This window comes from Megalops cyprinoides, chromosome 23 (genome assembly GCF_013368585.1).
Source record: "Megalops cyprinoides isolate fMegCyp1 chromosome 23, fMegCyp1.pri, whole genome shotgun sequence".
Taxonomy (NCBI): domain Eukaryota; kingdom Metazoa; phylum Chordata; class Actinopteri; order Elopiformes; family Megalopidae; genus Megalops; species Megalops cyprinoides.
In genome coordinates this window covers 14,631,658-14,645,443 of record NC_050605.1, presented here as the reverse complement: position 1 = coordinate 14,645,443, position 13,786 = coordinate 14,631,658, and the positions used below count along the sequence as shown (strand labels likewise).

The window sequence follows — 13,786 nt, the reverse complement described above, 5'->3', positions numbered from 1 at the left end:
GACCACAATTGATTGACTTATTACTCAAAATATATGACAGGTGACAATGACTGGATGGCAGAAAGCAAATGTGAATAGACTTTAAATATACTTTAAAGCCATTCCATATAAAAACAAACACACTTTAGGGTGTATTTAAAATTATTTTTGTGAAGAGACTCATTTGGAAGCAATAGCAGCATAGTGCAGTCCACCACTGACATAAGTAATCACTCCTCCTTAAATTTAAAGCCAAAAAAACAGACATCAGGCTTAGTTAAGAGCAGTACAATGAAATCTGCCCTGGTGCATGAGACACATAAAGCCCGAAACTGGGGTGACATGCAGCAATTGAGTATTTTGCAAGTACAGTACCAGTCAAAAGTTTGGACGCACCTACTCATAGAATGGCTTTTCTTTTACTGTTTTCCAAAATTTAGAATAATAGTAAAGATGTCAAAACTATGAAATAACACAAATGGAATTATGCAGTGACCAAAGAAGGGTTAAACAAATCAAAACTTATAACAACACTTATAGCAAAACTTAAAATCATATTTTTTATATTCTTCAAAGTAGCTAAAAATGTTTTTTTGGAAATAAAATCATACATAGGCATCAACTTCACTAGTTTTATTTGTCTTAGAAACAAATGTCAGTCATTTAAGCATAATTCTTTAGGTCAAAATGTCTTTGAATGCATGTTTCCCAGTATCTTATTCAGGCACGTCCAAACTTTTTACTGGTAGTGTATATATGCTCCAGGCAGAAGTTAGTGTGGATCTAGGACCTGTTTTTGTGCTTAGCTTATAATGGTTAAGAGTAGAATTGTTATTTTGAAATCTAGTAGTAGTTCACTACTTAGACAGCCTTGAGCACTCTACCAGGAAAATGCTGAGAATTGTGAAGCCTCATTTACCCTGGTGGTGACTATCAGATCCGACAGTGAAATAACCATCATGGACAATCCGATCAGCGACACGCGTTAAATTGTAAACAACTTAGCCGCACTAAGGCCGTACGTGTCCCATTCCCTGCCGATTTCTGACCTCCTCAGCTGGAAGTCTGACATATTGCTCCTGTTTTTGTTCTTACATCTGAAGATTGTGAATTATAAGCCTGTAATCTCTGGCGAGTGATTAAATCTTAAATGCGGCCCTCTCATGTCGAGAGTCTTGATCCGCTCTCCAAGCTTCCTCGCGCGTTGGCAGGAGGTTGAAAGGAACCCAAGAAAGGGCACGGAGATGATTACGTCCGACATGCAGTCTTGTTCGTTTCTTATGAAAACGGATTTGTTGACAGCAGCTCGCTAATCCGCGGCCGTGTTTGGTCCTTGTTTCCCTCTGGTAACACGGTGCTCATTTTGTGACTTCCGTGGCTGTACATTTTGCGCCCCTTAATTTTCTTGTGCATAGGAAAACAAATATGTAATTTACTGTGAAATTTTGCCATGGTCTGGGGATAATCCTCTCTGAGATGCTCTTATTTTAGAAAAAAAAAATGAACAAGAGGTTGATCATTGAGCATTTGAATTTTCCTTTTAAAATTGTGTTTTAGATGAAATTTAACATCTTTTCCTGAATTTAAGATAATGTCTCATTTTCCAACATCAATATACTATTATGTATTTAAAAATTACGTTTCTTTTCTCTTTGTTTTCTGATGTTTCCCCTTAAAATCTGGAAACATCTATACTAGTTACAGTAGAAATGTGCAGTAGCCTATCATGGGGATTAACCATTGCAGTGACACCAAAGTTTCAAAGTAAACTAAAGGTTTTTGATGTATTCACTTACCCTGGTGACCATAGGGATTAAGAGTCCTTTTTTACCTTTTTATTTCAGGAAGTGCTTCCAGACGGCGCACTTCTACATCGAAGACAACACCTCGCCCAGAGTAATCTCCACCCCACCAACCCCCATGCTCTTAGCCACAGGTAACACACGCATAAACACCCAGAAACACACAGCTCATGCACACACACACACATATACACAAAATGCACATTTAGCACACGCACACACACACACACACATCCTTGTACGACACACAGAAATAATCACCAGCATAAACACATACACATCACAGTCATACAATCTCTTGTCCCGGGTTTGAGTGTGACTCAGAGGGTAAGATTCTGTTGTTTTGTGTTGAGTGGAAAGAAGAACATGCAATATCCATGTGTGTTGCATGAGTTAAAACATTTTGTAGCTGCAGGCAAAATCTGTGTAGGTACTCACATCTGCCTCACCACCTGCCAGAGCAGAATGGCTCTTACTCAGAGCATTAAAGGGAATGACTGTTAATTATTGAGCATCTGTTCATTTCAAAATCTGTTTTACCAGTATTTTCTCAAACTTAATTCAAAATGGAAAAATTGCGCAAATGTGTTGAAATTCGTGAGCCCATATTTGCACACCTAGTTTAAGAGCTGTTTTTTTTTATTGTGCTGCTGGTGCATGCACACACACACACACACACACACATTCAATGTATATTTTGACGCTTGTGACTTCAGATGACTGCTCTTTGTCCGTTCGCAGATGATCACGAAGCTCTTCCCGTGAAGCAGTTTGTCAAACACGTGGCAGAGCTTCATGACACCAACTCGTTCTCTCAGGAGTTTGAGGTATGTCCCCCAGACATCCCCACTCACCCCTGAGGGCTCTCACACCATCAGAGGGTCCTTCCCCATACTGCACTTTAATGCACCTGCAAAATGGTATTAACATCATGTAGTGGCAGTGGTTTAGTGTAGCATTAGAATCCGTACTGTGGGCTGTGTTTGTAGTATGAAATTTTTTTATTGTATGCCTGTAGCACCAATTTGGCTACAAGAATATGTAGACAAATGGGCTACTATATACTCAATTAGACACTTATTAGACATTCACAAACTAGTGACCATGTATGTCCTTATTTTCTAATGGATGACAGAGAATTAGTCATAAATTGTAATATGTGTCAAGGTTTGATGAAGTCTGGGTTTGACTCTAGGGGTTCAAGAAATTTTTGCTGTTGACTGGTTATTGTTAGCTGGTTGTGAAACTAAATGCAGCATATCCTATTCCTTCTCTTGGGTCCAACTGAATATCCTTGGTTTCATTCCAGTTGAGGTAAATTAATCAGGTACCAGAGCTTTTAACATAACATTGATCTGGATTTGAGATTCCTCGACAGTTAACGACTGTAATTTCTACGTGAAATTAATGTGCTGTGGTAATAAAAAAAGATAAAAATGAAGATTTCTTTTCAATGTGCTGTTTTAAATGTCTGCACTGTGGAAAAATTTAGGGAAATGGTCTCAGTTAAAATGAATTAAGATTAATTAGCTGCCTAATTTCTCTAGGCTATAGAACAATTAATCAATTAACAAACTAATTCATCTTAATTTGCTTCAAAATAATCTGTATGTCTAAATTAAGAGGCACATATGAAATACATGAACAAGTACTCTTTCAGCTACACTGCTTTTCCAAAAAAGCCATAAGGCAAATTGCCATAGTATGTAATACTCATATTCAATTAAAATTAAAAATAAAAATCAATCAATTAATCAATCATTCAGTATGAACAGTTGGAGCGAAATCCAACACAGAATTGGTTGAACACTATTCTAACAACAACAAAAAAACTGGCCTGTTGGCAGCTGGTTGAAACCTGTTCTTACACATCAAAATTGTGACAAGGATGTGTGTCAAAGGTTTTTTATTTGTGTATTTAACCAGTCACCATGCACCTCATTTTTATGAAAGTGTCTTATTGTTTTGGTGTTATTGTTCTGGCTGTAATATCGATGTTGTGGTGCAGCATGTGGAGAACTCTCAGACAGCATGTTGTGAGAGAGGGGCACTGTGTTGTATGGTACTTTCTCTGTGGTGCCACGCTTTGGGGTATTTTAGGTGGTAGGACTGCATGGCCCTTCTCACTACTACAGTGTGATGGTCTTGGATCACTGCTTGCCCTCTTAATACCTGTTCAGCGCATGAAAGGCCACCCCTCAAATTACTTTAGTGGATGTGTAAATATACTATTTATTTAATATATACAATATATAACCGCACATATATATTTATATACATTTGTTCACTGTGTCGTGGAATTTCATCGCTCTGCTTTCTGCATTCTCACTCCCCTCATTAGATATTGAAAGAGTTTTATGAGGTAAGACATATTTCCCTTCTTTTTTTTAATTTCTGTAGCTGTAGTGGATGTTTGTCTTGTGTCCCACTGCCCATTTGGTTTTGCATGATGGATACGGTCAATGTGCGGTGCAGAGGATGCTGGGATTGGGCAGCGCTCCCTGGCTGACTGTGAGAAAACCTCTCTTCCAGGAGGTCCAGGCGTGCACGGTGGATCTGGGCGTGACGGCGGACAGCTCCAACCACCCAGACAACAAGAGCAAGAACAGATATATCAACATCCTGGCCTGTACGTGAGACCATTTCCATATACAAGCACGCAAGCAATCATGCACACATTTCAAATGTTCAAACACTTGCGTATACATAGACACATGCACATTTGTACTCGCGCAACTACATACAGATGCAAACAGACATAAACTTACACAAATGCACATACATGCACACATACATGTGCCCTGAGGTCAGGTGATTACTGATTGCTCTGTTAGGGTATTGTGACTCATGTCACGCTATTTCTGTTTCAGACGATCATAGTCGAGTCCGACTGTCTTGTGGTCCTGACAAAGACGTGAAGGGTGGAGACTACATAAATGCAAACTATGTGGATGTAAGCGCATTTCTCCTTTTGCCCCTTGTGTTTGTGCTCTTCCTACCCAAAAACGGCATATAAGAGGCAATGATGGGTTTGTTTTTGACATAAGATATATAAAGATACAGTTGTTATTCTTGTAACATTGAAATATTGTGGAACCTGTATCAAGAGGTATTATATTTCACGAAGTACATTTGTTGCATCTATGATGGATATTTGCAGAATGATGAAATGCTATAAAATTAATCCACAGAATCGTCCGTTGCAGCCATGGTTCAGATTGTTATTGACCTCTGGCCTCTGTGACTGTGTGTCTTCACAGGGTTTCAACAGGCCCAGGGCCTACATCGCAGCCCAGGGACCGCTAAAGTCCAGCATGGAGGACTTCTGGAGGATGATCTGGGAGCAAAATGTGGGCGTGATTGTCATGATCACCAACTTGGTGGAGAAGGGGAGGGTGAGTGAAGCTCTCTCTGTGATAGAAACCGTTTAGTACAGTGTTCAGTAGATGGGCCTGTAGAATGAAACTGACATCACAGTGTTGCTCCCTATTGTAATTTTGGCATGAAAGTGATGATGATAGATCCAGGTAGATGATGGATGAGCTCTTGTGACTTTATCAACACAATGAGTGATTGTGATGCTATGAGGATGATGGATTATTGATGTCATGTCAGATAATGGATGGATCATTGTGATGTCTTTGAGATAATGGATAACTGATTTTGATGCTGCTGGGATAATGAATGAATGAAACTATAAGAATAATGAATAATGGGTGAATGATTACAGTCATAATGGCTGACTTCTGTTTTCCGGTGTGCTGTTCAGAGGAAGTGTGACCAGTACTGGCCCCTGGAAACCCAGGAGGAGTATGGCTGTTTCCTGGTGACACTGAAAAGCACCAAAGTTCTGGCCTACTATACCCAGAGGACCTTTATCTTGAGGAACACCCGGGTCAAGAAGGTAGGTGCTTCTGTGACTAGCCAGAGAAGGGGTTTCCGTTTTAAAACAGCTCTCTGATAATTATTGATAATTATTGATATTTCAGTAATAGCTGTGTCATAGTTGTTCATTTTGTCACATTTGCCCGCAGTTCACAGAGGGCGTATATCAACCAAACTCTCTTCCATTCAGTGAACTTCTGATCCAGTGCTTCCTGTCTTATGCCTCAGGGATCCCAGAAGGGGCGGAGCCACGAGCGGACCGTGCTGCAGTACCATTACACCCAGTGGCCAGACATGGGTGTCCCGGAGTATGCCCTACCTGTGCTCACCTTTGTGCGGAAGTCCTCCCAGGCCAGGATGGCCGACATGGGACCCATCGTCGTACACTGCAGGTAGACCGGCCACAGCGAAGCAAGCCTCATCACCCCTCTCTGTGTGGCATATGTCCCGTCTTTCAGCCCAAATGTAGAAACAACGGCACCTTTCACGAGTGGACTGTCTTTTATCGGTCCGTTTATAAATGTTTCCGTGATAGTTTGTCCTCCGATCAGACTTGACCTGGAGTACTCCAGAATAAGCCCCTGGTCGGGGTTCAGGGAAAGAGATGATGATATCCAGGACCTTAGTCCGTCTCTTGCTTTTGTTTTTTGCAGTGCTGGAGTGGGTAGAACTGGTACTTACATTGTTCTGGACAGCATGTTACAGCAGATCAAGGAGCAGGGAACAGTCAACATCATGGGCTTCCTTAAACACATACGCACACAGAGGAACTACTTGGTTCAGACCGAGGTAAGAGCGCACACCCCGACATGGATGAACTGACACAGACAGACTAAGGCAAAATCACACCATCTTAAACAAGAATTGTCTCATAAGCATCCAGGACTCTATCCAAGATTTACCCACACTCAGGAACTACAACATCTAAACTGAACTGCATCTGAGGCTCCCACTGCAGAATCATCTCTGTCATGACATTAGTGCACAATTATGGTAACTCTCTGTCATTACATTATTTCACTATTAAGGTAATGTGAATATGTTGGCTTATTGCAATACTAAAGGCAGAGCGTGTGACAGAATATCTGAATTATTGCACAAGCCAGACAGTTGGGGAGTTGGGAAAGCTGAGCTGAAAGTGTGACAGCTGAAGACCCAGGTCCGTATTTCAGGGCTAGGGATAGATGGCCTCACACAGTTCCCTTCTAGAATCTCGGAATCGCTGCACTAAGAATCAGTTTGAGGCAGCAGCAAACCCACAAGGCCTTCTCTTGCTCTCTCTTTTTCTCTCTCTCTTTCTCTCTCTCTCTCCCTCTTTCTCTCTCTCTCTCTCTCTCTCTCTCTCTCTCTCTCTCTACCTCTCTGTCTCTCTCTCTCTGTCTCTCTGTCTCTCTCTCTCTCTCTCTCTCTCTCTCTCTCTCTGTCTCCAGGAACAGTACATATTCATCCATGACGCCCTTGTGGAGGCCATCCTGAGCAAGGAGACGGAGGTTCCGTCCAGCTGCATCCATGGCTACGTCAATGACCTCTTGACCCCGGGACCCTCTGGCAGGACACGCCTGGAGAAGCAGTTCAAGGTAAATACTTGGGATGAGCCTACATACTTCTCTAACTGCCCCCTCCCCACCATTCAAATAAAATGTTCTGCCATATATAATGGGCTGTAAATTCTATGCAGATTCACTATCCTTATTCATACACATGTACAACACTAACACAAGCACTAGCGCACCCAAAGTGAAAACAACTATTCATCTCCTTCACTACTTTGACTGCTGATGCATAACACCAAAGCAGATGAACAATAATCTGATTGTACTGTGTCCTTGCAGTTAATAACCCAGTCCAATGCCAAGCAGTGTGACTACTCTGCGGCCCTGAAACAGAGCAACAGAGAAAAGAACCGCAGCTCCTCTCTCATACCCGGTGAGCAGAGTACATGTACATTCTTCTTTTTAGATGTAAGGAATTTGACACACCAGGTTGTACATACTCTGCTTTATAAATTTTTTAACTGTAAAAAAGCATGAAGTCTAAAGTCTAAATTCTCTCTTTTTTCAGTTACCTGTATGGAAATAGGTGTGTCAAATGTAAAATGGCTTTGTTCTGGTATTTTAATGTATTACCATTAAAGACAAAGGAAAAATTAATGAAGTGTGACTTTTTCAACACTGAAGCATTTTCAGGGTGAGTGGAAGAGGAGGGATTATGTCACACTCTTGAGTTTTACAGCAGCTATCTTTAAGATGCTATGACAGCATTGTTTCTGCATTGCAGTGGAGAGGTCCAGGGTCTCTTTGTCTACTGTGGCAGGAGAGACTTCAGACTACATCAATGCTTCCTACATAATGGTAAGAGCCCAGCCAGATGAGACGCCGCTCTACCGCTGTAGGTCTATGGACAGAGCCTGTTCTGACTCAGAGTTCACCATCATGGTTCTGTTTCTAGGGGTATCACCACAGCAGTGAGTTCATCGTGACCCAAACCCCGATGCTCAGCACCACCAAGGACTTCTGGAGGATGATCTGGGACCACAACACCCAGGTTATCGTCACGCTGCCGGATGCACAGAGTCAGGTGGGTAGATGTGGTGTCCCTGAAGGGGTTAAACCCGAGACGGCAGTGTAGCATAGTGGTAAGGAGCACAGCTCATAGCCAAACGTTTGCTGGTTCGAGTCCCACTGGGGCACTTCTGTTGTATCGTTTGGTAGTTAACCCACAATTCCTCAGTTAATATCCCGCTGTATGAATGGATAACATGTAAAAACTGCAGTATATGTAAGTTGCTCTCAATAAGAGCATCTGCTAAATGACAATAATGTAACGAGACCGTCTTGCTCGGAGGCTTTTAGCTGGGGACAGAGAGAACAGAAAAAAATGATGCACATCTTTCTCCCTGTTCGTTCTGTCAGTTGTCGGAGGAGGAGGAGGAGGAGTGTGTTTTCTGGCCCAGCAAAGATGAGCCGATCAGCTGCGAGACGTTCACGGTCACCTTCACGGGTGAGGACCACATGTGCCTGTGCAACGAGGAGAATCTGGTGGTGCAGGACTTCATCCTGGAGGCTACGCAGGTAGGAGTGTCAGAGTCCAGAATCGAGCTGGTCTTACTGTGACCATGAAACTGCCCTTCGTGACCAGTTGCCAACTGACATCTTTGGGTTACGAACTTCTATTGAGCAGCACTCAGCAGTCAGGAAGACCTTATGGCCATATTCATCTGTTATCATGACCACTGATCAGTTTGTGACAGGATCACACGGAAAAGAACTTTAGTTGTCATAGCATTGGTCCATTAAGGTTTCTATGATATGTAAATGTGTAGTATATCTACATATTTACATATTTACATGGGGCTGGCAGTGTAGCATAGTGGTTAAGGAGGAGGACTAGGTTGCCAGTTCGGCTCCCCACGTGGGCGCTGCTGCTATACCCTTGGGCAAGGTACTTAACCCACAATTGCCTCAGTTAATATCCAGCTGTATAAATGGATAACATTGTAAAAAAAACATAAACTTTGATTGATGTAAGTCACTCTGGATAAGAATTTCTGCTAAATGCCAGTAATGTAATGTAATGTAAGCACCCTAGTGAAAGAGAGGTAGAAGAGAAAGCATGTATAGCATGCATGCAAGTAAAATGTCATCAGTGAAAATAAAATAGAGGAATGATATAGATCTCATTGACTTGTACTTTAGATGCTGAACATGCTAAAACACTACCAGGGAAATCTAGCATACATTCACTGACACTGGAGGGATGGTTACATACAACATTGTTAAACTCTGGTGTTCAATTTGTAGAAAATTTCCAGATGTTTGAAATGTTTACAGCTATTTTGCCTGTTCTACATACAGTAGGCCTACGACTGGGCTCTCATAACTTGACTTTACTCTTGTGCAGATCTCAAAGACAGGGTTTTGACCATAGCTTTGACCAGGCTGTCTTTTTGTTTAAAAATTTGGTAGCTTTTGCTTAGCTTGCATATCACATCTGGGTAAGAACGTGCAAGAATAGACAATGTTGGCTAAAACCCGATAAGCTTTCTGGCCATTATGTATTTTACAGATGGGTTTTCTCCTTAATTGGTGCTAAAAGACTCTGTGCAAAATTGTGAAGGAATAAGAAAAACAAGTGGCTGCTGAAAGGAGTGAAAATTAAATTCAATAAACATTCAACACGCTTGAACGGAGCACAGCTGTTCATCTTCACACAGCTATCACACTGCCATCTGTACCAGCCATCACAACGCAGATCTATAACTCACACGCGCTCATAGAAATAGGCATACACGCACACACACACACGCTCATAGAAATATGCATACACGCACTCTCACACACACACACACACACACACACACACACACACACACACACACACGCACTCATAAACACACACTCATAAATACACACACACACTCACTCATAAACACACACACACACACACACACACTCATAAACATGCACATACACACACACATACATACATACTCACAAACACACACACACACACACAGTCAGAAATAAACATACTCTACTCAAAGACACACAAAAATTGTGCGTAGGTACATGCATAGGCATATGCACACAAAGACTCACACACACTCACAAATATGCACACATGCACACACGCGCGCACGCGCGCGCACACACACACACACACAGACACACACACACACACACACACACACACACACACACACACACAGTACAGCCACACAGACACTCATTCTCCCCCGTCTGTGCTCAGCCCCCCTGTCTCTCCCTCTCAGCTCTGTGTCTCTCCTGTTGTGCTCCCGTTGGGCAGGATGACTATGTTCTGGAGGTGCGGCAGTTCCAGGCCCCGCGATGGCCCAACCCAGACAGCCCCATCAGCAACACCTTCGAGCTGATCAACATCATCAGAGAAGAGAGCGGCTCCCGGGACGGACCCATAGTCGTGCAGGACAAGTAAGGCCTTGTCACGTCGCTTTGGATGCCTGCCTCACTGGACAGATCTGTGCTAACAGGAAAGCCAGAGGTCCTGTGTCCTCATTTAGATGATGAATTTAATTAAAATATTACATTACATGTATTTAGAAAATGCTCTTATCCGGAGCGACTTCCAGCACAATAGAACATAAGTGTATCCATTCAATGAGCAACAGTGTCAGACCAGGCAAACAACACTCCCAGACCAGTGAGTGTGAGCATAATATTATTCAAACCCTACCACAGGTTAACTTGTGCAATCTGATGGAAGCCAAGTATTCTACGATACACCAGTCCCTGGGACACAGAATAAAAATAATGAACCTCACAAACACCTTCTTCAGTGATTTAAGATCACAAAAATGTTATTTTATGGTCACATCGATTCAGAAAGGGTGTCACAGTTATCAAAATACTTTTCAGAAAACTTATCTCTACAAAGGCATTCCGTTTAAATCAACACAATAGGGCCGCACTGGTTTTCCATGGAACCATGCACTGTGTATAATTATGGTGTCACCTCTCCAGAAGGAATTCTCATCTGCCTTTTTTCTGATTGGCCAGACACGGTGGCGTTACCGCGGGCACATTCTGCGCCCTGGCGACGCTGGCACGCCAGCTGGAGGCGGAGAGCTCCATCGACGTGTATCAGGTGGCCAAGATGACCAACCTGATGAGGCCAGGAGTCTTCACTGACACGGTGAGTGTTTGTTCCTCATCCTTCACAGCAGAGGATGCTGATCAGGCTACGGTTTGGTAGGTTTCCCCCATTTGCTCTTTCCTTTTTCCCCTTTCCCCTTTCAAGATATCTGTAATTACAATTCTGAAAAAAAAAAACATTATACGTGTGACAATATTGTGACGTGATTTGACTTTAAGACAGAGAGGACTTTATTTGGAGACTTTCAGTGGGGGCCCAATTTGAAGACATTCAGTGGGGTCTCGATTTACAGACTGTCAGTGGGGATTTGTTTTACTGGCCTTTGAGGTGGGGGGGGGACTTGTTGCGGTGACATGGTGATGTTTCCTCCCCCAGGAGCAGTACCAGTTCCTTTACAAAGCAATCCTGAGTCTGGTCAGCACCCAGGAGGACGAGAGAGCGCTTCAGTCCACAGACAACAACGGGACCATCCTGGCCAGCTCCAGCAATGCCGCCGAGAGCCTGGAGTCCCTGGTGTAACCACGGCAACAGCTGCTTAGACTGCCACGTCCCCAGAGCCAGTACTGTCTGTATCGACTTTCGTTTCTAAACGAAAGAATGCGCTTCGCCTCTTTCTGTGAATCCCTCTATCCTCCATCTCAAAATGACATGACTCTACTGCTGGACATGCTATGGTCTTGTAATGTGTGCCTTTACATAATTCACATGGTACTTTTAACTGCTTTGATACGAGTTTAATGTAGACTAATTCTAAATATTTTGTGTTTTTGTTTTTCTTAAAAAAAATGTGACTTCAGTCTGGCCCATTACTAGGGGCTCCTTTGTTTTAATTTCCTAATGGCTTCCTCTAAAATTTCATATTTATTGGCAGCCAGCTGCAGAAAAAGGGATGAGAAAGAATGAGGCCTGCTTTATTAGTCTGTTTTTTGTAGAGGCCATGAATTTCAGCAATGCTTTGCTTTCCATACTGACACTGTAAATACAGAACTGTTCTTAGTGATGTGTGTGGGGTCAGATTGCAATAGGAACATGGATAATATTCTAATATGTAAATAGTATTATAGTGACCAAGTCAACGGACCAAAATTCTATTTATACTTCTAGATTTTTATATTTTACTACAGAGTTGGTTTTCTAGTCCATTTGGGAGGTACAACAGCATTTTGTTCTAATTTAGTGGAAAGATTAATGTTTTTAATATTTCTGATATTACAGTATTTCTGTATTTTGTAATATGACCTTAATATGAAGCATGGGATATTGATCATTCTTTTAGAGCTGTTACTGCATATCTAGAGCTAGGATTAAAGTACACAGAGAAGAACAAGAGGAAAGAGCATGTGTGTTGGTTGGAATGTCCCTTTAGTGACTTCTCCTTTGGTTGGCTCCATTGAAACAAGGTGAACTTACAATAAAGAGGATGCCACTGGCGTTAATTAAATGATCAGACTGAGACTGCGTTACATGAACCCTGCCACTCAGCACAAAACAGCACATTCACCTGTCATGGTTATTGTAGACGAGATTTGGTCTGATGGGTAGGCACATTTTTTTTTAGCACGTTTGCATGTAACGAGCTAAGGACAAGGCTGGATTTAATGCTTAAGAATTTAGACTAATTTTTCTTTTAACAGTTCATTGGTGTGTCTTAACTGAAACGCTGACAGTGTGTCTTAAATGAAATTATGAGTCAGATGTCAGTGCATCTGATGTTTCCAGGTGTAAATCTGTTCTTTGCTGAAAAAGGGGTCTTAACTTGGTGGGACTTTGGACCCCCTGTGCTCAAAGACCTGTCCGTGGAACATGTTACTGGCTGTGAGGTTTGCTCAGTGGTGTTCACATGCCCTCCCATATTCTGCTTCAAAGAAGTCTTAAGACACATCCTGTTCTAACACCGGAAAAGTGGAACAAAAACTGCCTCACAGGCCACCCTGAAGGCCACCACCTAAAGGGTACTCTTTAAACTTTACACTCAACCACAAATAACTCACTACCACATTTTTATACAATTGAACACCGATCATCAAAAGAAAAATCAGCTTTGTAGGAAGCACATGGAATATTTAGATTTTTATTTAATTTAATTTAATTTAATTTAATTATAAAAGTAACAAGCTTTAGTTTTTGGTTATTCATATGTGCACAATGTGGAGTAAATATGAGCATATACATATTTTCCAGATCCAGGACAAATGATTGAGAAGATTGTCTGTTCTTATAAGGAGATTATTGAGTTGAGCTTCATGCACAGTCAGGTTCTGATGAAAGTGGGCCGTGTTTACAGAACTTCGAGGGTCAGACAAACGTTTCCATAATGGGGAAATGAAAAGAAAAAGAAGAGAGAAAGAAAAGGCTGGCTCAGAGAATTCAGTTACACTGTACTGCTTTTATGCCTCCTTTGATAAGTGCAAGATTAATGATGGCTATATGATCTTTTGCAGGGTTTTGAAGAAACAATATTAAAATATGGAAAGCGCTTGAAGAAACTG

The 13,786-nt window shown here is 42.0% G+C and overlaps 1 protein-coding gene across 4 annotated transcripts in view; it reads left to right on the top strand.

Annotated features, from left to right (window-relative positions):
- The window catches only part of ptprz1a (protein tyrosine phosphatase receptor type Z1a), a 63,516-nt gene extending 50,794 nt beyond the window's left edge, over positions 1-12,722 (top strand). For 3 of the 4 annotated variants that reach the window (XM_036517675.1, XM_036517674.1, XM_036517672.1), the window contains 17 exons: positions 1,824-1,915; positions 2,523-2,608; positions 4,123-4,143; positions 4,314-4,410; positions 4,652-4,734; positions 5,042-5,176; positions 5,551-5,685; positions 5,895-6,058; positions 6,320-6,455; positions 7,097-7,243; positions 7,499-7,592; positions 7,944-8,017; positions 8,115-8,243; positions 8,579-8,737; positions 10,473-10,615; positions 11,201-11,336; positions 11,673-12,722. In XM_036517675.1, the coding sequence (XP_036373568.1) occupies positions 1,824-1,915; positions 2,523-2,608; positions 4,123-4,143; positions 4,314-4,410; positions 4,652-4,734; positions 5,042-5,176; positions 5,551-5,685; positions 5,895-6,058; positions 6,320-6,455; positions 7,097-7,243; positions 7,499-7,592; positions 7,944-8,017; positions 8,115-8,243; positions 8,579-8,737; positions 10,473-10,615; positions 11,201-11,336; positions 11,673-11,816 (1,975 nt within the window). In that variant the 3' untranslated portion in view covers positions 11,817-12,722. The remainder of the gene's footprint in view (positions 1-1,823; positions 1,916-2,522; positions 2,609-4,122; positions 4,144-4,313; positions 4,411-4,651; positions 4,735-5,041; positions 5,177-5,550; positions 5,686-5,894; positions 6,059-6,319; positions 6,456-7,096; positions 7,244-7,498; positions 7,593-7,943; positions 8,018-8,114; positions 8,244-8,578; positions 8,738-10,472; positions 10,616-11,200; positions 11,337-11,672) is intronic. The other variant, XM_036517673.1, reaches the window with a different exon arrangement.
- Positions 12,723-13,786: the final 1,064 nt, after the last annotated feature.